This window comes from Colletotrichum godetiae, assembly GCF_030913485.1.
Source record: "Colletotrichum godetiae strain CBS 193.32 chromosome Unknown BDP55scaffold_10, whole genome shotgun sequence".
NCBI classification, from domain to species: Eukaryota; Fungi; Ascomycota; class Sordariomycetes; order Glomerellales; family Glomerellaceae; genus Colletotrichum; species Colletotrichum godetiae.
Genome location: NW_026851258.1, coordinates 365,216 through 387,669, shown reverse-complemented (window position 1 = coordinate 387,669; position 22,454 = coordinate 365,216). Strand labels below are relative to the sequence as shown.

At 55.2% G+C, this 22,454-nt stretch overlaps 8 protein-coding genes across 8 annotated transcripts; 5 read left to right on the top strand and 3 right to left on the bottom strand.

Annotated features, from left to right (window-relative positions):
• Positions 1 to 99: 99 nt before the first annotated feature.
• BDP55DRAFT_692029 (exosome complex exonuclease RRP4) lies at positions 100 to 1,253 on the bottom strand (the record flags this gene model as incomplete). Its single annotated transcript, XM_060577060.1, has 2 exons — positions 100 to 931; positions 1,045 to 1,253. The coding sequence occupies 2 exons, from the start codon at positions 1,251 to 1,253 to the stop codon at positions 100 to 102; spliced, it is 1,041 nt and encodes a 346-aa protein (XP_060432484.1).
• A 742-nt stretch (positions 1,254 to 1,995) lies between these two features.
• BDP55DRAFT_726171 (uncharacterized protein) lies at positions 1,996 to 2,384 on the bottom strand (the record flags this gene model as incomplete). The annotated part of the gene is made up of 2 exons (XM_060579108.1): positions 1,996 to 2,177; positions 2,270 to 2,384. 2 exons carry the CDS (start codon positions 2,382 to 2,384, stop codon positions 1,996 to 1,998), a joined length of 297 nt encoding a protein of 98 aa, XP_060432483.1.
• Positions 2,385 to 2,518: 134 nt separating this feature from the next.
• Positions 2,519 to 4,592, top strand: BDP55DRAFT_655197 (adaptor complexes medium subunit family protein). The gene is made up of 3 exons (XM_060574303.1): positions 2,519 to 2,800; positions 2,880 to 3,299; positions 3,363 to 4,592. Exons 1-3 carry the CDS (start codon positions 2,757 to 2,759, stop codon positions 4,549 to 4,551), a joined length of 1,653 nt encoding a protein of 550 aa, XP_060432482.1. The 5' UTR covers positions 2,519 to 2,756; the 3' UTR covers positions 4,552 to 4,592.
• Positions 4,593 to 5,034: 442 nt separating this feature from the next.
• BDP55DRAFT_30293 (malonyl CoA-acyl carrier protein transacylase) lies at positions 5,035 to 7,160 on the top strand. Its single transcript, XM_060566639.1, has 2 exons — positions 5,035 to 5,698; positions 5,802 to 7,160. The coding sequence occupies exons 1-2, from the start codon at positions 5,518 to 5,520 to the stop codon at positions 6,893 to 6,895; spliced, it is 1,275 nt and encodes a 424-aa protein (XP_060432481.1). The 5' UTR covers positions 5,035 to 5,517; the 3' UTR covers positions 6,896 to 7,160.
• A 332-nt stretch (positions 7,161 to 7,492) lies between these two features.
• Positions 7,493 to 8,309, top strand: BDP55DRAFT_726168 (Longin-like domain-containing protein; the record flags this gene model as incomplete). Its single annotated transcript, XM_060579107.1, has 2 exons — positions 7,493 to 7,543; positions 7,728 to 8,309. The coding sequence occupies 2 exons, from the start codon at positions 7,493 to 7,495 to the stop codon at positions 8,307 to 8,309; spliced, it is 633 nt and encodes a 210-aa protein (XP_060432480.1).
• Positions 8,310 to 8,974: 665 nt separating this feature from the next.
• Positions 8,975 to 10,891, bottom strand: BDP55DRAFT_629340 (AFG1-like ATPase; the record flags this gene model as incomplete). Its single annotated transcript, XM_060572008.1, has 2 exons — positions 8,975 to 9,789; positions 9,838 to 10,891. 2 exons carry the CDS (start codon positions 10,889 to 10,891, stop codon positions 8,975 to 8,977), a joined length of 1,869 nt encoding a protein of 622 aa, XP_060432479.1.
• A 1,331-nt stretch (positions 10,892 to 12,222) lies between these two features.
• BDP55DRAFT_655188 (Non-repetitive/WGA-negative nucleoporin C-terminal-domain-containing protein) lies at positions 12,223 to 17,196 on the top strand. The gene is made up of 3 exons (XM_060574302.1): positions 12,223 to 12,783; positions 12,843 to 12,912; positions 12,964 to 17,196. The coding sequence occupies exons 1-3, from the start codon at positions 12,442 to 12,444 to the stop codon at positions 16,728 to 16,730; spliced, it is 4,179 nt and encodes a 1,392-aa protein (XP_060432478.1). The 5' UTR covers positions 12,223 to 12,441; the 3' UTR covers positions 16,731 to 17,196.
• Positions 17,197 to 17,382: 186 nt separating this feature from the next.
• Positions 17,383 to 18,023, top strand: BDP55DRAFT_655185 (uncharacterized protein; the record flags this gene model as incomplete). Its single annotated transcript, XM_060574301.1, has 2 exons — positions 17,383 to 17,706; positions 17,774 to 18,023. Coding segments are annotated over exons 1-2 (247 nt in total), but the record flags the coding sequence as incomplete, so codon positions are not given.
• Positions 18,024 to 22,454: the final 4,431 nt, after the last annotated feature.

The following is a 22,454-nucleotide window of genomic DNA, read 5'->3' as shown; positions in this document are numbered from 1 at the left end:
TCTTGGTATCTATTAGAGTACTTTTTTTCTTCAAGATATTTATTCCACCTGACTTTGCCATCCTCTGTTTTGTGACGTGGAACCAACATCTATGTCTGTCTATTCTCTGAGCAGAGCCTCAGCGAGCCTCTTCCCTCGCTCGCCTCCGAGGTAAATATCGTCCTCGATGCTCTCCAGGCCCATATCGACAGCCACCTTGTATCCCCTAACGACCATGTCCTCGTCCACGCGCAGCCCGTTCTCCACCAGCGCAAGGATGACGCTCCGTATCCGCGCAACCTCGCGCATCGTCTCGTCGTCAATCTTGTCGTTCTGGCTCGAGTAGACATTCGCGCTGACGCTCTCCTCCATACGATTCAGCCCCACGCTCTCGGCGCCGGCTCCGTCGCTCTCGACGTGCTTGCTAATCCAGATGAAGCCGTTGACGCCCAACGTGACGTGAACTTTTGCCGCGCCCCGCGCCGCGTCCATGACCCACTGCTGCCTCTTGGCCCTCACCACACCGCCGCCGCCGCCGGTACCCGTGACGGCCACGAACACGCCGTTGCGCAGCTTGCCGTACTTGAGGGAGCGGGTGTGCAGCGAAGCGGCGCCGTCCTGGTGGAGCTGCTGGACCTCTGCGACGACGAGGTCGCCTTCGGCAAAAAAGGAACGGATCTGGAGCTCGTCCGTGTCGGTGCGCTTGCGGAGGATGCCGCCGGGGAGGTTGATGGCCGAGATTTGGAGGATGGCGAGCTGGGAGGAGCCGACGTCGACACGCCAGCGTTTGGCTTGGACTTCGACGATGCGGCCGATGACGAGGTCGCCTATTTCGGGGGTGTAGCGGGCGCGGAGGGGCCGGACGGAGAGGAGTTTGTTTGTGCGGGTTACGGTGCCTGCTACGGAGGAGACTATGTCTGTTGTGTTTTGGGTGATGTAGGTTCCGTGGCCTCTGTTTTGGGGTTGTGTCAGTCTGGGGGGTTCTCATTCTCTCTCTCTCTCTCTCTCTTTGTTTTCTCCCTTTATTTCAACAGGTTCCTGTAATACAGAATGGGGGCGACAAACCTCATCCACTGGGGGTCGTCGGTGATGATCTCACCCGGGGTGACGATCTCGTAGGTGTCGCCGCGGGAGCGTTTCGCGGGGCGCATGGAGATGTCGCCCTCGATATCCGCGCCGCCTTCTGAGTCTGAGTCCGAGTCTGCTGTTCCTGCGGCGGCGTAGGGCTTGTGATGTGACGGCGTGCCGCGCGGGGCGAGAATTGTGATGGGCATGGTGATTTGTGGTTTACGGCGGAATGCCGTAGGTGCGTTTGGGAAACAGTCGAATTTTTTCGGTGTCGTATATTCAGCGTATTCGGAAGTATGGGTTGGGAGGGTTTGTTGCATTAATTGCTTGTGATTGTGGTGGCTGCTGTTTGGTGGATATGGTCGTGGTTGAGATTGATGCTTGCAAAAGAATTTTTGGTGAAGCTTTGGAGGGGCAGATTGGAGCGTGCAATCGGCGGACAATGCTTGCCTGCTGCACCTCGGATTTTTTGACAGCACCGCTACAACCACAAGCGCCACTGATAACTGGTAAGTTTGATAGTGCTAGCTTTATAGTGGCCATCATATTTGATTCATCAATCGTCGCTTTTTATTACATGACAGTATTGTACAGTGTTACAACAATGTTTGCAGCCAGTAGCTGCTAGAATACCTCTAGCTGCACCATGCCGAAAGATCATCAGTCCGACCCAAGCGAGCAGTGTCGTGCCGGTCGTTAGGCTAGCACGGCTAAGGTATTGACCAGAGCCTCCTCTCACGAGCTTCCGCCGCTATAGCCTATCATAGGCGCCCGAGATACGCTCGTGTGAGGACGTCGGCGGAGTGGTGCCAAACTCCTGCCCCCGGGTAGCGTGGGCTCTCTAACATCCGTGAGGATCTATCCCCCAGACGCGCATGGCGTAATTATTTTGAGTTGCGATTCTGCTTATTGTCCCAATTCCATTTCATCCCTTCGTTCGTCGTTCGTTTATTTGAACAACCTCCAGAGGCCAAGGTAGGCCAGGCCCATCGAGATGCTAGCGACGCCGAGCTTGCGACTTCCCATGCCGAACATGGATCCCGACTTGAGTATCACGGCGCGCTGCCTTTCGAGGTGGCCCATGCCGGAGAGGTAGTTGTATGCCGCGAGGCCGAGGAATGCGCCGCCTCCTATTTCGTTGAAAAGATTAGCATCAGAAATGGGCTCTCCTACGGGTGCCGGGCCTGCTGAGAGTCTTGGAGGAGAAGTGGTGGTGGCTTACCAATGACTTTGCACGATGTGCAATCATCGCCGCGGTCCTCGCGCAGGAGCTGGTCGAGGCTTTCGGGCTTGTCGAGGGTGCCAACGGTGGGCATCTTATCTCCTCCTCCGACCATGGCGGCGAATTTGTATAAGGTAGCTTACGGCTGGTTCTGACGGTCTTCAACAAGTTTGGCTATCGGATGCTTTTTTGCGACCAACGAGCTCCTGACAATGGGAGAGGTAGGCCGTAGAGGCCCAGGAAGCTTGGTGCAGCGACAGGGTACAGCGCACTCGTGATTGGCTGGGCCGAGCCGTTCCCTTGCACTAACATTTAATTCCATCATCAAGCATGTGCGGCGCCGCCAAGGTACGCGCGGGGCCGGATTGTGTGGTTCCTGGGCCGTGGGAGCTCCAGCGACAGACAGACACACTGACAGCAAGCAAGCAACCTCCCACCCCACCACTTCCGACGACCACGGCGCAGCCCTCCGATGCCGACCTGAACGATGAACGGCGTTATTGAGGCGCTGCATATCTACGATGAGCACAAGTCAGTCTACCTACCAGATCAGATCAAGTATCACCATCAATCATACTCGTTACAGCTAACAACAACTCACCACACGCAGCCATGCCATCCTGTCGCACACGTACACCTCCCGCCCGCTGTCGGCGCAGCACCTCCTGCCCCTCTACCTAGAGCACCCGGCCCCGCGTCCGAACCTCGTCTACCTCGCCAACACGAACCCGCCGACGCTCGTCTTCAGCCTCAAGCACGCCAACCTACTGTTCCTGGCCACCTCGTCCTCCGAGATCGAACCCTTGCTCGTCCTCGAGTTCATCCACCGCATCGTCGACGTCTTTGAGGAGTTCCTCGGCGCGCCCCTGTTGGCGCATAAGATTGAGAGCAGCTATGATGTCGTCGCGCAGCTTCTCAACGAGATGTGTGACGCGGGGACGATCAACACGACGGAACCGAACGCGCTGAGGGATTTGGTCGAGGTTGAGGGATGGGTGGGCAAGTTGCTTGGCAGCATCACTTTGCCGGGGTAAGGGAGACCACAAGGAAAAAGATTTTGACGAGAAAGATTGGTCTGACGAAAATCACGCAGGAAACCTGGAAACTTTGGCACGGGCTTCGCCAGCCCGAGTACACCGTCCCTAATCGCCCAGAATACCCCAGCATTACCCTGGCGCAGGGCTAATGTACGGCATACGTCCAACGAAATGTACGCGGACATCGTCGAGACCTTGACCGTCACTCTCGCTCCCTCAGGGCGGCCACTGGCAGCATTTGCAAACGGAACGATAGCCTTCACGTGCAAGGTGTCTGGCATGCCCGACATTGTCATGACATTAACGAGCCCCTCTGGAAAACACAACTTGGCCGGCTTCATGGACCTCCCAGTATTTCACCCATGCGTCCGTCTGTCACGGTGGAAAGAACGACCTGGTGAGCTCAGCTTTGTACCGCCAGACGGCCGATTCATCCTGGCCAGCTACGAAGTCGACTTGCTACCATTCACGAACGGCAAGAGCGGTAGCTTGAGTGCGAATAACCTCAAGCTCCCTGTCAACATTGAGATGAAGACGGGCTTGGGTCTTACGGGCTCCGACTTTGAGGTGCGGTTGCACGTCAATAAGGTGCTTGGAGCCGGTGGCCCCTCATCAGCAAGTCAGTACGGCAGAGGTGGTGGTGGCGGTGGGGGAGCAGGTCGAGGCTTCGGGGGCTCCCATCCCGGGACTCCCTCATCGCCTCTGATGGAGGACCTGATCGTCACGGTGCCGTTGCCAGCAGAGGTTAGGAATCTCTCCGAGTTGCGGCCCAGCAAGGGAGATGCGACCTTCAACCCCAGCGAAAGGGTCCTCGAGTGGCACGTCCCCACCAAGGAGATATCCTCCGGCACGTCCTACTTTGGTCTCAGGTGCACCGTGGTGGGCCAGCTGCCGGACGAGGACGAGGACGAGCTCGACCCCAACGGGTTCGGGTTCGGCAAGGCGTACGGCTACGATGAGCAGCCGTACCAGAGCAGCAGCAGTCCCACCCGGACGAAGAAGATGGCCGACGGCGGTGGAGAGGAGAACGAAAAGGACGCGAAGAAGGTGGCGCAGAATAAGATGCTGATGCCGAGCTCGGCGTCGGTGAGCTTCTCGGTCAAGGGGTGGCTGCCGAGCGGGCTCAAGGTGGAGAGCATCATGATTGACCCGCGCAAGAGCAAAGGTCTCGGGGAGAACGTGAAGCCGTATAAAGGCGTCAAGTATTTGACGGTCAGCAAGGGCGGTGTAGAGACGCGGTGTTAGACGGAAACGCGAAACATGATAGCAACATAAACTAATGAGAATTGTTTTAGCTAAATTTTTTCTTGGACATTGCTCCCTGGGAAACAAGTTCACATGCTTTGGAGGGCCTCGGTTTTTACTCAGCCTAGTGGCAGACTAGTGATGCCAATTCGTTGCGGTCTGAGATTACCAGGCGGCGCCCATCAAAGCAAGCCAGGAGCGTGTCAGGAAACAGCCACCCGACCCAAGAAGACGGGGTTTTCGACACACAGAAAAACGTCGCCTTATCCAATGTGACGCTTACGCTGAGGCGTTTACTCAATCTTCAACGTGAGATCGCAGTGCAGCATCGGCGACTCTCCCGTAGGTCGGCGGCAATTGACCCCTGGCCCCTGAAGGAGATCCAGCAAGAGCACCCCCAGAGCCCCGCTCCCGGCGCAGCGGAACTAGAAACGCGCCTGTAAGAAGAGCTGCCCAGGCTGTTGCCAATCGCGGGGTAGGTACCTTTACTCCAGTGTTTCTTGGGTCTCCAGCTCACCTCCCTCCCAATCCTCGGCCTCGGGACATTCGGTTAGTGGCGGCCACAAGGACCAACCGCCATTCATACCTGGCGTCATGGCTCCATGGGCCGATTGCTCACCACGTTCCTGTCTCTGCTCTCCTTGCCCCCCCAAACCCCAAAGACCAAGACCACTACACGGCCGCCGCGCGTAGGCTGTGCTGCGTGTGACACATTTTCCTTCCAACTCGGTCGCATAACACGCGGACCTCCTCGTTGACACCTCTAGTCTTAATTCTCTTCCATACTTGTTTCTAGAAGGTCTCCTGTGGCGTTGAGTCTTTGTCACGCTGGTCTGTTCTGCCTCGAAGCAAACACACACCTACATACACCCCAAGAGTGACTAACCGCTACTCCATGATTGCGACTATCTAAGCTGCCCCAGCTCACAATTGGCTGGCGCTCTTGTCTTATTGTTCCAACGGGCCATGACTGCAGCTCCCGGAGCTCACCACTTTCTCCGCCGAGGCGCCGCCGCCGTATGGGCCGATGGGCTCGGCTGCCTCGGCCGCAGGCGCGCCGCGACGGGCAATGTAGCGTTCGGGTCGAGTAGACGGCATGTGTCTTCGTCACAGGGGGAAAGACCACGGACGGCGCTCTTCTTTCCAGGTGCGTGTGTTATGATGGAGCATCCATGTGTTTGGAGGGTGGAATCAAAAGGCAATGAGAGGGGCATTTCAAGGGGACTGACAAGTATGTGTGACCACCACAGGCCAAGGAGTACAAAAAGTCGGCATGATCACACCATGGCTCGAAGCCTTCCCCCGAACTGCGAAACCCATCATTGAGGAAATCGACCACTACATGGGCTTCAAGCTCTCCGACGTCATCGCCGAAGGGCCCAGCAAACTGCTGACCAAGACCCCCAACGCCCAGCCGGCCATCATGGCGACCTCGATCCTGATTCTGCGCATTCTCGAGCGCGAGTTCGACTTTGACGTCGCGCGCCGCGTTGACGTGACGCTCGGTCACTCTCTGGGCGAGTTCGCCGCCCTCGTGGCGGGCGGCTACCTCGAGTTCGAGGACAGCCTGTACCTCGTCCGGAAGCGGGCCGAGGCCATGGCGGAGGCGACGCGGCGGGCCGTGGAGACGTACGGCGGGGAGTACGGCATGGTGGCCATCGTTACGGAGCCCGAGTACCTGGGTCCGCTGATCGCGGCGATACACGACTTTGTGGGCCACTCGAGCGCCGGGTCAAAGGGGGAGAGCTCCGAGGACGTGCCGCCTATCGAGCAGGTGCTCATCGCCAACGTGAATAGCAAGAACCAGATTGTGCTGAGCGGGAATATCGAGCGGATCAAGACGCTTTCGACGCATGTTAGGCAATTTCTGGGCCACGACCCGCGCGCGGTGCGGTTGAATAGCGATAGCCCGTTTCACAGCCCGCTGATGAAGCCCGCCGTCGGGGTGATGCAGAAGATCTTGTCGAGGAAGAGCCGCGTCAAGGGCCGTGAGGCGGAGGATATTATTACGTTCCCCGGGCGATTGCCGTGCATCAGCAACGTGAGCGCGCGGCCCTTTGAGAGCAGAGAGGACGTCAAGGATCTGCTGGCGCGGCAGTGTCTGGAGACGGTAAGGTGGTGGGACAGCATCAAGTACCTCGACCAGGAGGAGAAGGTGCGGCGCTGGGTCGGTATCGGGCCGGGGAAAGTTGGGCGGAATCTTGTTGGTAAAGAGGTTGGTATGAGGGGCAAGGACTCGGTCAAGGGCGGCGGCGTGTGGGCGATCACAGACCCTAGTGAGATTGAGGAGATGTTGAGGGGTTTGGAGGAGACGGAAGGGTTGTCGGGTGAGGAGATTGAGTGAGGGAGGGCCTATGGTCTACGACGATGGTCGTCTGTTCTGTTCCTTGGTGCGCAAAATTTGGGAAACGGGGGGCTATCAAGGGCGCTTTTTTCAACTTTTCTCAGTGGGCGTGTTCGCTCGTGAGAAGAAGGTCGGGCTTCTACGCCTTCGTTATGAAGACTGGAGTAATGGTTCAGTTTAGTTTGGGTGTAATACTACTTCTCTACAAAGGGGAAACATCATATGAATCATTCTATGCAGTTCTGGATGCAGTTTGGAGAATCATTTTCATTGCTTTCATATTTTGTAAACCGTCGTTTGTCTGAGTTAATATGTCGAAAACATGGAGCTATGGCGAGCTTCTATGTTGCTGATGCCAATGCGGGGCAGCAGGAGGGCCCCCCAAAAAAGTAATTAAGCTCCCGGCCACACCAGCTGTTTCCAGGACCATTATCCGTTCCTTACCCCAGCTCTCCGTTCTCCAACCACATCACCAAACGGAACTTTTGGCCGACGACACGATCGCATCCTACGCCTCGACGCGGATCCTCACCAAAAGACGACAATCGCAACTGCAACCAAGGGTGGACGAAAGGAAGCACAACTCAGGCGCGCAGAATGGCGACCGCGATCCCTTCCATAGCATGCATAGGCATCATCGGCCGCAACGTACGTACCTTCTCCTCCTCTTCCCGTCCCCGTTCCCCCCCCTGGCGCAGACCACCACGAACCTTGGTCTGCGCCTTGCTACTCGAATACTCCTTTTCCCATCACCCCCACGATTAGACGGCATGATCTCAGTACCCTACTAGCAGACAGAAAAGACCCAAAGCTAACGCAACGAAACATCCAGAACAACCCCCTCCACATCCAAATCTTCCCCTCCCACAACCCCTCGACAAACACCTTTGCGCCGATCCGCACGCCCCTCCAATTCTCCCTCCTCCTCTCCTCGACCCTAGACATCTTTGAGCTCCGTCACGGCAACAACAACAACTCCACAGGCGGCGGTGCTGCCGCGGCACCAGGGTCAACGGGGACAGGTCTGTCCGGCGAAGTAGGTCTCCTCCACGCCGTTGACGAACGGCTGGCCGCGTACGGGTGGGAGACCAACACGGGCGTCAAGATTGTGGTTGTGGTTGATATGCGCGGGCGGAGGGTCGGCGGTGGTGGCGGGACGCCGGGAGCGGAAAGTGCTGCTGCTGCTGGCGCTGGCAAGGGCCGCGGCGCGGTTGGGTTGAGGGAGCAGGAGTTGCGGGTCGTGTTTCGGGCTGTGCAGAACGCGTATGTGAGGTTGTTGCAGAATCCGTTTTATGAGCCTGATGAACATTCGCCTGTGAGCGGGCGTGGCGGGAGGGTGATTAAGAGTCGCAAGTTTGAGGGGGAGGTGAGGAGGGTCGGGGAGGGGTGGACGCCTGGTGTTACGACTCTTTGAGGTGCCGTGCTTTGGCAATTGGCAATTGAAGTTGCAAAACGGGATGATGGTTGATCCATAGCCTTTCTGTTCTTTCATGGGAGTTTGGGGCGTTGATCATAGAGGATAGACGTATGGGTTTCGAGGTGTGATGCGTGGGCTTTTTTTCTTTCTTCTAATTTGATGACCAGATGATACTGGTGCTGTAAGATATCTTTCTCTATCATGAAGACTCAAAGGTCTTGACGTCGTCTAGGCGACGTGTGCTAAATCCAGCACCGCCAAAATGCTATGCTATGCTCCGTGAGATGATTCTCTCAAATGCGATGAATCAGATGAATCTCAAAACCAAAAAGACGAGGGGAAATATGGAGGGAGGTAGGAGAGTGGAGTAAAACCATCAACGGAACTTGCTCCCGTCTGCTCCCAGTACTCCAAGTCCCCTCCGCTCCATATATCCAAACAGGCAAACCAAAATCAAACTCTAGAGACGTCCGCTATCCTTAAGACGAAGACGACGACGAGGACTCTTCCCGCCGACGCTCAGCCTCCTCCAAAGCCCGCCACCTCTCTATAACAAGCTTATCCGTCCCAAACGGCTCGTCAACAGGCCTCGACGGACCCATGACGGCATCGCTCTGCTTCCGCGACAGCAGCGGCTCATCCCGCTTCGGCCTCGACGGCGCCTAATCCTCCCAGTGCCGCGCCGTACGCGGGACAGGCGTCCACCACTCGGCCGGACTGTCGCCCCTGGCGTGCCACGCGGCGCTGCAGAGCTCCCACAGCCGACTCGCGGCACGGCGGTACGCGAAGCGCTCGTCTTCGCCGATGAAGCCGGCCGTGTTGCTGAAATTCGGACTCGTCGTGTTGCTGCTGCTCACGTTGCCGGCGCGGCCAAAGTCCGAGTCCTGGTCCGGGTCGTATTTTGATGTCGGGGCGTCGGTGTCGTAGTAGGAGATGTTGGGGCGGAAGGGGGCCGCGGAGTCTTGGTAGACTTCGGCGATGGTCTCGGAGTAGATTGCGTCCGAGGAGACGACTTCGTCTCCGGATGCTGCCGCTGCTACTGCCGCTGCTGCCTCTGCGGCGGCGGCCATCTCGGCTTGCGCGGCGCGTATGTCGGGGAAGAAGAGGTCGTCGGGCCCGGTCTGGGCGCGGACGAAGAGCTTGCAGCGGGCTTCGTATAGGGCGTCGAGGAGGGTGATGAAGCGTCTGGCCTCGTTCTTGTGAAGCGTCGTCATGGTGGGGACGTGGTCGATGATGAAGGTGTGGTAGGTTGACGCCATGGTCACGTAGTCTGCCGGACCAAAGGTCGCGACAAGAGCGTCAAAGTCCCAGTAGGCTACGCCGTCTCGTTGGCGCGGGACGGGGATGGTGCGGCCGTAGACTGTGAGGGTTGCTGGGGTCCAGGGTTGGGAGAGGAGGTCTGCTAGCTCTGATGACCATTCTGAGGTCTCGGGGGTTAAGAAGTATTTTGCTGGTTTTGATGTTTCTTTGGATGTTTCTAGGACACGTCAGCTTCGTGTAATTGAGTCGGCGAAGGATGACTTACCCTCTTGAACACCTGTTGGTTCCTCCACAAGCCCCGTTCCCTCAATGGTTATGGTATCTACAACGGCCTTCACTTCTGTTTCCCGACGTCTCCAGTCAGTGGCTCCGTCCATGTGCCAGAAGTCACAACGAGCCTTTAGTACCTCGAGAAAGGCAGCAAAGTCGTTCTGGCTATGGCGAGTTCCCCGTGAGCGAGCTCCGCCGAGGAAAAGACTCTTAAGGAACCCATCAGAGAGAGGGACAGTGTACTCAATGCCAATGGCCTTTTGCAGCTCCTCGGGCACGCGATTGGACGACGCGATGAGTACGCCGCCGAGATGGAAGAAGGCGATGAATAAGTGGCTGAGAATCTTGCTTGCGGCGCGGTCAGGCAGCTGGAACTCGTCGAGGAACAGGATGGGAGACTCTTCTACGAGTTTCTTGGCCAGCCATAACATGGCGTACTCCTTTTCGTTCCCGTCCAGCTCGGTGTGAGACTGGCGGAACTTTTCTAGCTGCGAAAAGGTGTAGAGCATAAAGGTGTTGAAGTGCCACCGCCGCTTCCTCTCTGTTGGCAGGCCCTGTGCTAGGAGGTCGATCAACATTGACTTTCCCACGCCGACCTCGCCGGAGAGGAAGAGACCTCTAGGAGAGTTGATGGTGATGGCGCCCTCTAGGCTGGTCATGACGTGGACTAGGGCCATGGGGTTCGAGACCCTTGGATCCGGCATGGCCTTGCGGGCAAGGTGTTTGAAGAGAGGATTGTCCCAGATGGGGTGGCTCGGCATCGCCAGCGTCGCGGCGGCTTCTTCTGGATCGCGGGCTTCTGGGATATCGGCTACTTGTTTGAGACGCTCGCGATAGTCGACTTCCGGGGCGTAGTCTTTGAGGCGGCCGTAGAGCTTTTGGAGGTGGATTGCGAGTCTGTGTTGATCTTGGTCGGGTGATAGGACTTTGGTTGAGACCAGCGTCCTGTATTTGACGAGGGGGTCGGTGATGGCCATGGCGGTCGAGTACCGCCGCATAGTGGAGGCCATCTTCCATGCCTTTGGCATCCTCATCGCGTGAGAGATCATGGTTGCAGTTGCTCGTCCAGGGACATGTAGTATGAGATTGCCGTCAAATTTGAATGTCCTGAGCAAGGCGATCGGCCCGGCCTTCGCTCTTTTACACACTCCTGTTGGAGATGTATGTCTTGACGACCCGTGGTGCAACTGAGACAAGCTTATGCCCAGATTTCAGTCTCACTCTCGAGACGGGCTCACTCGTGAACCTCGCCCAAGGGCACGAACCGGACCGGTGGTAGTCGTGTAGTTCCACTTTGAGGCCAGCTACGGTATAGAACTCTAAGGGGGCCTGAGCCGCTATGCTGAAGAATTCGTGTCTGGTCTACTCGATGATGAGTCTCTAGACGCTGAATGTCTTGGATGAGACTTGATTCAGGGTTGAAAGAATAGGTAGGTAAGGTACGGACAGAACAAGAGTCGAGAGTTTCGTGAACAAGAGAGGCTATTGGCTATGCAAACTCACGAGGTCCCGCGGCCAATCAATGTAGTTGAATATGTCTCGGGAGATGGTTCCGGGTCAAGAATGCTACGAGTTGCGGAACATGAGTGAATAGAAGCGAATGGTGGGGTCGACTTAGTTCGTCTAGCAGCTTGCTGGGCGTGAGTTGGAAGTACGTCGCCTTGAAGAATGAGGCATGTGCCGAGGATACGGAAGCAAACAAGTGCAAGCCACAGCTATCAACGACTCAGTAAAGGTCAAGTCAATTGTTAGTGGGCAATTTACTCTGTCTAAACACACCAGAATTGTTTCTATCAATGTGTCCGCCGACCCTTCCCGAGGGCCGAGTGACGTTGTTGACTTAGTTGGTTTCCCAGGCTCCACTTTCAGGGTCCTAATTTGATCCAATGCGTCGATTCAGCGGACCTCAAATCGATCGCGGAGTCGGCCAATGGGGAGCCTCTCCCAGTCTGAGGTGCTGGAAGCAACGAACCTGCCTTGGTGCTTGCCTGCCCAATGGAAGGATAAGATACGTATCTCTGTACTGGGCCTGACACGAGGCAGGCACACAGGCACAGGGCCTCTTCTTTCCTTACCTAATCTTCTAGGTCGCGTAGGAACAGAGTAGATAGGTACCTTGAAAAGTTGAGGTACCTTAAGGCAGGGTGGGTGGGACCTTAGGTACACCCGTGCTGTGGTTGCCCCTTCCGCCGCCTCAGCTGGCACGCCGGCACACCTGCACACCTGCCCTGACCTGCTGCTCACCGGGGTCGTGGAGCCTGACACGACTCTGCTAGTGGTCAGACAGGAGCTTCTGGCGCTGCTGGACCGTGCTTGGCAGATGCAGCAACCTTGTGTTTTTTTTGCGAGACCCAATCGATTGATGCTTCGTCACTCTCACATATTTGCTAAATCCGCTCTGCCACTTGCGTCCACCGTTTCCGACCTCCGCTTTCCCTCACAAATTGAGAATACCTTAGGCCACAGAATCCATCCATCCTCGAAATGTTTTTCTGATTGACACCGGCCCATCCACACGAACATCTTCACCATTACGGCGACCGCGACGACCACAAACCCCCATCAACCATCTCGCGCTCGGTCGCTCGACAACATCACCATGTTTTCTCCCTCCACGAACGAGGGCGGTCCCGCCACCGCGACGCGAAGCAGAAGAAGGCAGCGACCGGCTAGTAACGAAAGCCTCGCCCAGCAACCCAAAGCTAAGCGCCAACGTCTGCCTCTTACCGAGCAGACCTTCGTCAATCCAGATGTGTCCGCGCCCACAGGCCCCGAGATGTACGAAGTCAAGTCTGACAAAGTTGCGACGCTCGACACACGCCAGGACGGCATCGAAAACCAGAATCCCATCACACCTACCCCGAGAAAAGAGCTCAGCGTGCGCGCAAAGAAGCCCAAGGGAGGCGACAGACCAACCAAGGGCGATGGAAGTGTTGTTTTGGTACGCAAATACACGGTTGCATCGATTCCCCCCTGGTTAGCTAACAAGACCCCCAACAGACGACGAACAACGCATACACCGTGAGCAAATTGCCAGCACTGCCAGATCGCCTACGCGCAGATGCATCAGGTACGTAACGTTCGCAGATTCGCTCTTTTCGCGTCTAACGATCAAGTGAAGCCCAGCAACAGGCCGATATTTTCTCGAACCGCTACGCCCTTAGCCTTAGCCATACTCATGCGATTGTTTGGCCTTATACGGATCCCTCCCAATCCCCCGAGACATTCACTTTCACCCTCCCGTATCCTTCAAAACACACATCGGAACCTCTGCCATTGGGATGTCTCGTCTCTCCATCGGCCTCATCGACGGAGCCCGGCCTGGTTGTTGTTATGCCCATTAGCGGTAAGATCGCGTATTGGGAATCCATCACGAGCGCCGCGACCTTGGATTTCATGAAGAAACAGCGAAATGGCGTGGAAGGATCGATATCAGGCATGTTTTCTGGCGAGAAAGTCATACAAATCACAAACGCCGAGTCCGCCGGATTTGTTCTGGCCTTTAGCAGTGGCCGACTAGCCTACATGAGTGTCCGAGACAGCCACGGCAGACCCACGATTTCGGTCCAATTCCTTCGAACAAACCTGGGATCTACAGCTGGTGGAATTTTCGGCAGCATTCGTCACGCCTTGACGCAGACGGCAGGGCGCGGGGATATCGCTGCCGTACGGGCAGAGCGCACCTCTCGAGTCGGCGAACGTAACGTCGTCGCGGCTACGTTGAAGGGCAGACTCCACGCTTGGAATGTACACCGCGGTGGACACCATGACACGATTGTGGAAGCAGACATGCAAGAAGAGATTATCCAGGCGATTCGCGATGTTGACCCCTCAGCTACCGACTTCCAGCCGGAGACGTTCGAGGTTGTCGACTTTGCTTTCGTTCCCAAGGGCTTGGAAGCCAAGTATCGGGACATGAGCAGACTCAGCAACGCCATGGCTTCGGAAGACAAGAACCTACAGCATCTCTTACTTCTCGCCAGCTTCACCAAGAAGAAGGAGTCGCATTACTCTTTGGTTGAGGTCATCCTTTCCCCAGCCTCCGCGCAAGTCGGCATGGTTCGTCCGATTTCCTCATACAAAGCGCGCTTCAATCCTGCGAACCCTGTGCAGTCCACCAGGCCTCGCTTACATCTCCCTCGACCGGCCCTTGTAGCTTTTGTCGTTTTCGACAAGGCTGTAGTTGTGGCATCTATCGGCAACCCTCCGGAATCACCAGACGCCCAGCTCCAAGAGGATAACCACATAATTCCTCCCACTTACGAGGATGTCATCACTCTTTCGGATAACAATCAGTCAGAGATCTTGGGATCTGGTTTTGAAGAGCCTCAGACGGCGAATGCTGGCCATGAAGAGTCGAGGAGCCGTCAAAAGACGAAGAACCCAGCAGTCGTTCTGATGGTCCGCGGTACCGGTATCGTGCGACTAACAACAACAGACATAGACAGATTTGGTAGTGACCAGCCGCCCAAGGTCACGCCAAAGAGCAAGCTTGAGCAAGCCGTCTTTTTTGGGAACAAGCAAGATACCCCCTTGATTTTCGACGGAAGGAAGGGCGTTCAATTTTCGGATGAGGAGGTCTCTGAAGCTGCGCTACAACTCAGCCACGAAATCATGAGCTCATCGACATCGCACATTTCATCTCTACCGGCATCTCTGGAAGACAACCTCAGCACCCGCTGTCAGACTCTCGATCGGTTGATGTCTCACCTAAAGACAACAAAGGTCAAGCTGGACCGTCGCACTCGTTGGCTTCTGCTTTCGCATGCCGAAAAGATGATGGTGGCAACAGTTTTATGGAAGCGCCATGAGGCCTTTACGAACGAGCGACCTGCCAACGACAAGAAGGACCTGATTGCCGAGATTGTCGAGTTCATTCACCAAGACGAAAAGACGAACCCGAACCGCAGCGTAGGCGAAGTCGATCGCGTCAGGCATTGGTTCGTCCATGACGTTGGTAAGCTTGAGATCTTCATCGCCTGGGCCTACGAAGTGATCAAGTACATGTATAAAGACCACATCATGGACGATGCCAAAATTACTCGACTCATGTACGAGGCTCAGCAAGTCAATCTGGTCGCCCTCATGACAGCGCTAGAGTACCGGCAAAAGAAGCTCTCTTTCTACGGCCTCGAAGACGAAGAGCTGCAATTCGGCATCTTGCGCGACAACTACGATGGTCTCGCGGAACCTTGGACCGGATGCCATTACATCTGTAACAACCTGAAGCGGCTGCTTGAGCTGAGTCACACGTGGCTTGATCAATACTACCCTCCCAAGGAGAAGACCAAGGACAAGGCTAAGCAGCCGGACCCTGCGCTCCTGGAGAAGATCAACTCAGAGATTGCAAATTTGAGCGACCTGTACCTCGTGTCGCTACTCGAGGCATCTCGATGGAACGCTGTACAGCAGGACGCCAAGGCGCAGAAGTGGTCAGAGCATCTCTCCAAGCTCTACGATTCGGACCGAAACGACAAGGTTCTCTCACTTCTCCGCCTCGGCAAGTGGGACGAGAGTATCAACATTGCCGAGAAGCACCGATGCTGGAGAGCACTGGCTTTGGCTATGATTGAACAGATCAACAGTCTCAGGAGTGAGGCGACAGTATCACGGTCACAAGTCGATGCTCGCGAACTCACTAAGCAAGCGGAGCTGAAAGAGAAGCAAATTGGTGTGTACTTTGACAAGTATGGCGAGGCTTTTGCGTTCCCCACGTACGACATTCTGCTCGACAATGCCGGTGTTCAGGCCGTGTTGGACTTCAGTCACGACAACCATGGATACAGGACAAACTTCCTACGCAACAAACCTGAACTCGCCAAGATTTCGTGGATCAACGACATCCAACGTGAGCGTGACATTGAGCATGCGGCGGAGACTCTTTTCGACCTTGGCATCACCCGCGAGCAGCAGGTCTGGAACAAGAAGATCGAACTCAGTCTCGGGAAGCTAGCTTTGTTAGCTGAATCTGAGAAGCCTGCCTCGTCCGATCTCTTCAGCCTCAAGAACGCCAACGTTGAGGTTGAGGGAACATCCGACGAAAAGATTGAGATCATCGACGATCAGCTTCGTATCATCAAGATTCAAGATCAGCTCTACGCCCAGATCTTCCCTTCTGTTCAGATGGCTGTAGATGAAAGCGCCGAGCTGCAACTGGCCATGGAAAATCACTGTCTTCATCTCCCAAAGAAACAAAAGGCACTGATCCAGGTCTTCGAGAGCAGCATGAGAAGGCTCCTTAAGCACGAGGCTCTTGATGCCATGTCCCTCATTGACCTACTCACTCTTATTCAGCTACCAGCTGAGACAGCCGCCGACATTGACGATCCTTTCTATCTGGCTCTTGAGGCCGCCTCATTAGGCCTGAAGGGCGAGGAGCTGAAGGAGGCCAAGCGTTTGATTTGGAGACGCTGCTTTATCCGCGATGACTGGACCAAGCTTAACGACACCCAATTGAAGGACGATTCGTTTGTTGGAGAGAAGTTGACCAGGACTACGCTCTTCAGTGCTTTCATTTCGTGCTACCAAAAACGTAGGTATCATCGATTCGCTCGCACGAAACCAGTCGCTAACTACCAAACAGAGAGAATCGATGAGCCGTTCCAGCCAACAAGACCTTCCGACGCGTTGGGAGCATTCGTGGAGGACCTTGACGGCCGCTGGGCCAGCTGGGAGAAGTCTTACAGGGACAAACTCCTGGATGCAATGAAGTGGGAGGACTCGGTCCTGCGCAAATACATCGACAAGGCGCGTTTGGAAGAATGGACTCGCACGACGGCCGAGTCTGCCGAGTCGTTGGTTGCGGATACGGTGGACGAGGCTACTCGGGCCGCTACGGAGGACATTCCGGATCTGCAGACGAATGGTAAGGCGAATGGCTTGCACTAGGATGTGGAGGCATTTCAGCAACAAGATGGTGTGCTCTACTTGTCTGGGTCAAGCATCTCGTCAAAGAACTCCAAGTTCGGTGCTGGGTGGGGATCCTTATTCTGAGTATGGGTTACAAGGTCGTGCAACATCTCCTCGTCAATGAGGATTGTTATTTCTTTAGTTCTGGGGACTTTGGGGAAGTCGGGTTTTGGGTGTAACTTTAACAGCTCTCAATGAGGCTGAGGCATTGGTTTTTTTTGACTTTCCTTTACATGAGCCCGAAGAAATGTGCCATGGCACTTGGACTCCTTTTTTCTTCTACATCAATAACGAATCGGAAGGGGCGTGGGAGAGGCAGGGACATTCACAAAAATCAGAAGTTGAGGGATGCAGGCAGACAGACATGCAAAGCAAGCAATACGACGATTCAGATTACCAGATAAAAAAATACACGATTGGGGCGGGCTTGCCCATCTTATTTCGATTCTTTTTGACTTGTATGATGCTGTTAGTCAATGGGCTTCCACTCCAATACTTTGGATTAAGTATGTAACTTTGTGCAGGGTTTGGAAAGGTGTGATTCATCGTGACGCGAGTCCCGTGACGATGGTTGTGGGACGCGAGAGGGAGAGGTTGGCCTACTTCGGCGAGAGCTTCGGACATGGGATTTGGAGTTGATGGCAACGAGGTCGAATTAGTTTCCTCGAGTGCTGTGGCCAAATCGGCTTCAACATGTTGCAAAGCTCCGTGGGGTTTCCAGCTTCAGGTTGATGTCATTCAATCTACCCAGTACTCTCTACTCTGTACGAGACATCCGATTGCGTTTCCGCGATGTATTATTGTTCTTCCGTACTATTTTCACTGACCTCTTTCTTTTTCTTCTTTTTCCTTTCTGCTGTTTCTTTCAAAGGTGGACGTTTCGCCAACGTCGTCGTCGTCAAACACAAGTCCGGTTTACGTATACGTACGTATAACTCCCACGACATATCGCGTGGTATGTAAACTACACATTCGCCACCCGCCCAGCCACCCGGCCGCCCCCTTAACTTACACGGACAAAGGGTGCATCTCAGAGACAAAGCAACCCGAAGGCGACGACGACGATGACACGCGCGGCGCGCCCGCCTTCTTCTCGTGCCAGTTAACATGATACCGGAGTGCGCGCCGCGTTCTCGTTTTTCTTCTCCCGTGTAACCGGGGAAGGAAGCACTGGCCAAGCCGGGAAAAGGCACGGAGGGGCTTTTCAAAGTTCTTCAGGCTTGAAGCCTCGCCGATCCACGGCCTTCTATGAAAAAGAAAAAAAAAAAAAAAGGTCTCCAAAGAAAGGCAACGTACGGTTAGGGATTCCCACCCCGTAAGTCGTACAGGGATCCGGGTTTTCCAAATTTAGAGCAGCTTATCCACGGCGATCAATCCATATGTCAATCAACCAAAATCCTACCTAAACGGTAGAATTCCTCCCCAGCTACAGCAGTAGCAGCAAAGTTTGAAGCATTCTGCTCGCAGTCTGAATCAAGTGAACCCACCCGTGGCCGAAAAGTCGAGACACAAAACCTACCGACCTGGCTTCCGCGGCTCGCACTCGCAATTAGACTTGTGCCAAGGTCTGTTTGGGAAACGAAAAAGATAGAGTCAACCCTTCACACCCTCAACCCACCAAGATGGTAATGGGGAAAATCTTGATGCCGCCCGCTGGAGGGGTAAGTTGCCGTCCGACAACTCTGGCCAAGCCACAATTCATGCCGTCCCGTCGTCCCAAAGGACAATGATAGCAAGGCGCCCAGCAACGAAAAGAGCCCCCAACGTCATTCACATGGAGTGCGCAAGCCACAGCGTGCCGAGGAGAGCGAGCCACGCATCCTAGCATTGCTTACAGAGGCGGGCCTTTGTCTTGAGACATGACTTGCGAACTCTAAGGCGTCTCGAGAATCTGATTCGCCATGTAAGTGCTGGCTGACTAGCCGTGACTCTGGGTTCAGTGAGACTGTCAGCTTCGACTCGCCGAGTCGAAACGAAAAGATAATCACCATAGAAGCGGAAACGCCGTCGGGTCCAACGTGTATTCGAACGGGTTTGTTAGTGTTAGTGAGTGCGTCTGCCCTGTGACTGTGACGAGTTAGACGAGAGCTACGGTGTGGTTTAGACGGCCTGATAGGATTTATTCATTGGACGACGGGCCCAAGATGAACGCGGGGAGGCCTGTTCGCGGTTGAGACTTGGAGGAGTGCTAGATGGGTCAGCGTTTCATTTGAACGTTGGAGAATATGTCTGGTGGGTGGGAGGGCCAGCTGACGGGGATGGGCGGGAGAAAAGTGAAACCGTAAGGCGGAGGGAGCGCGGATGGTTGGCTGGTGGGTGAGCCACGCCTGTCGAGTGGTGATGGGACTCGGGAGTAGATAGCGTAGACATCGGATGATGGGCACGACAGGTAGCGTTGAGAGGGCAGAAGAGAACCCCCATCGCCAGGGTAGAGGCAGTCCGTATCGAATGGCAAGCCTAAGCGGTATTCCAGCCATGAGGAGGCATTTGTTGGTTGACGACGCTATGGGGAACTCACACATGGAACGGGGCGGGGCGGTCTTTCACCGCATCTCGGGCGGCATCGCGGCGGTGGGGGACAAAACGAGCCGGACTGTAGCGCCGCTGCAGGTCCAAGCCGGTACGGGCAAGGTTCTGCTGCAGGAAGAAAAGCCATTGGACAGCGGCGCCTTCAGCACCTGCAACGGGTGCATACGCGTGGGTTCGTGTTGGTGATCCTCCATTTTTCAACCTTCTCGAGCCTTTTTCTTCTTCTGCGTTGAACAGGCGACTAATGGCGTGCCATTGGGTGTTCTGACTGGGCTAGCGGCATGGTGCTTGGGCCACAGTTTATGCTGTTATGCCTTTGCCGAGGATGTGAATTTTCGCTGGATTGAAAGGGTAATTGTGATGGTTTGCAGGGAAATACACATTCATGCCATGTGGGACGCGCGAACATGTCGAGCGAACAATGTCAACCGCCAAGAGTAAAGTGACTGCTATGAGAAGGGGACCGCCTTGTGTCATCGTCAAGATGCCCCGTGGGAATAGTGACAAGTATCGACAAGTCTTGGAAATCTTTTCTTGAAGGACACCCTCCATTGCCGACAAGCAACCGATGTCAACGTTTGGATGTCTGGAATGTGGGATCCAACACGATTCAGGGTGTCGGGGGTCTTCGCCTGATGCACTTCCGTAGACAAAGGCGACACTGTGAGTTGGACGTCAACGGCCGAGGAGCCATATCCGTCGTCTCCCAGTCAGACATATCTCAGACTGGCCGTTGCCCCTTGTTTTGAGGTTTCCAGGCTCCCTTGAAAGGGGTCGTCGGCCGATGGAAGGTGAAGGGCAAGGCCTGTTGCGGCTAGGATATGAAATTCGTCGTCCACGGGGACAAAGCGAGATATGCGGCGGACGCAGACTAGGCCGTCAGCGGACCTCGATCCCCGCACAGGGCACACGCCGTATATTTTCTAGGGTCGTTTCTAGCGCGGCTTTCCGCTGCTGTTTGGGCTTGGCTTGGCTTGGGATTGCCGCAATGCTTACGGGCAAAGGAACATGCACCATCCTGGACGAGATAGGCGCGAACGTGTGTCCCCGTTTCCCCTGGCGTATCGTTGGACGGGCTATCCGTTGGTGTCTGCCATGACCCTTGCCCGCGGTGCAGCGTCAGACTTCAGTGTCTCTCTCCCGTGGTCGTTCGCCCGTAGAATACCTATGGCACGGCACGGCACGGCACAGCACAGAGACTGAGAGCGACTGGCGGGGGCCCGTAGATAGAGAACTATCCGTACGGATGCCTGGCAAACAGACGACGGGCCACGGGTGGCTGGATTTCAGATGAGGATGGATGCAGAGGGCGGGCGCCGGAGTTCCGTAATAGTTCGAATCTCCTATTCTGAAGTGCAAAGAAAAGGAGGTCGTTTTGATTCGAGATTGGGACGAGACGAGACGAGACGAGAAGAGACGAATACGGCGTGGATTCTCCAGCAAGGTCATATAGATCGTAAAAAGAGGATACGGACGGCAACGTTGAGCGGAGTAAAAGTAACGTCGAGCGAGGAGTTGGGTGAGAGTGAGAAGGGAAGATCGTACTGCAAATTGGAGCCAACTGAGAGAGAGGGGCGGAACGGTCAAGGTGTAGGCTGTAGCAGACGGTAGACGCCCCAAAGCAGAAGTCGACTCCGGTACATGGGAAATTGGTTGGAGATTGGGTTGACGACAGGTACCGGCCTACTAGGCCGTTCTTGCCCTTGGCCTTGGCAGAGGGAAATCCACTACCAGTGGTCAGGTTGCTCCGCCAGAGTTGTCGGTAACCTAAGGTAGACAAGGTACCTTCCCTCTCCGACAAGTATCTTTGGAGGTACTCTTTGGTTTTTTTGTGGATTCAAAGTGTCGAAGACGGTACGTATCTTTGCGTCTAGAACCTCAGTAATCAGGCACTAGTTGGTATCTTCTCCTTTGTGAACCTTCAAGCCTGGAAGGTGACACGCCATTGCCATCGGCTGGTCTGTGCTTTATTTTCTTGTTGGTGTCGACTGTCGGTGTCCGTTCACCATGCTCAAGCCGGCCAGGTACCTTAGCATAAGGCCGTCAGGTCAGGGCCGGTTGCTCAATGCTTTCCCTGCCTACCTTATTAGGTGCTTATCCAAGTAATCTTCAAACTTATCCAGGTACGTATCGTTGTACACCTACATACTGCGGTAGATACCTTATTTCTATCCGTAACCTCTCACCATTCTGTACGGAACAGATACAAGACATGCCGGAGGGAGACCGGGAGGCAGCTCGGGGCGGCCGTACAGCTCTTATGCCATTTTCAACGCAAACCAATCCCGGGCTGAACAGCTTGTCCTGCGTTTGATGGTGGTTATTATGTTGTCGCGAAGCGTTGGTCAGGCCTAAAAGCCGGTTTGTGTTTGTGCTCCCAAATCCTCCATCCTTCCAATCTTCTCCGAGTCGTCCCAATATTCCCAAAGTGCTCTTCCACTCACCGTACTATTCAGCGCCGGCCCCCTCGTCCGTTGAAATTAGACATTAGATCCATTCCCTCCCCCCCCCCTCGACAGACAGCCGCCCACACGTTCGTCGTTCGTGGCTCTCCTCTTCTCGCTTCCCCCCCCGACGGCTGTTGCTCACTTTACCAATCCTGGAAACTGGACTTGGGACCTGGACCTTGAGCCCAGAACTGATCTGACCCCCCATCGCTCATTGAAAGTGAAGTGTGGGCCACGGTGAGCGTAGCAAGGCAGGTTCAGTTATCGAGAGGTTGAGGCGTCGCTTGTAATTTCACCCGGACCGTTGACGACACCGTCAATACGGAGTAGTGGCATCTCACCTTTCTGGATCTATCCCTCCCTCTCTTTTCTCTTTTTTTCTCCTCCCTCTCTTCTTCCCTTTTCCTCCCCTCCTTCCAGTCGCGCTCCTCTTCGCCTCGACAAGCCTCGATCGGAGACGATTCACCGGCACAACCCGACAACGGCGAGATACGACTCAGCCTTCGCACCGCCTCCCTGTTGTCGCCCCCGAGACAATACATTCCAACAATAACAACAGACGAATTAAAGCGTCAGACTAGCCGGTCTGCCCACGACGACAAAATCAAGTCAGCAGCACCGAGGAGAGAGCCTGCGGAAAGAGCAGGACAAGAATTGGTCGACCTCAGCTAAAAAGGCAGAAACAGAAACAATTAGACCCTAGGTAAGCAAGAAACGGGGAGGCTGT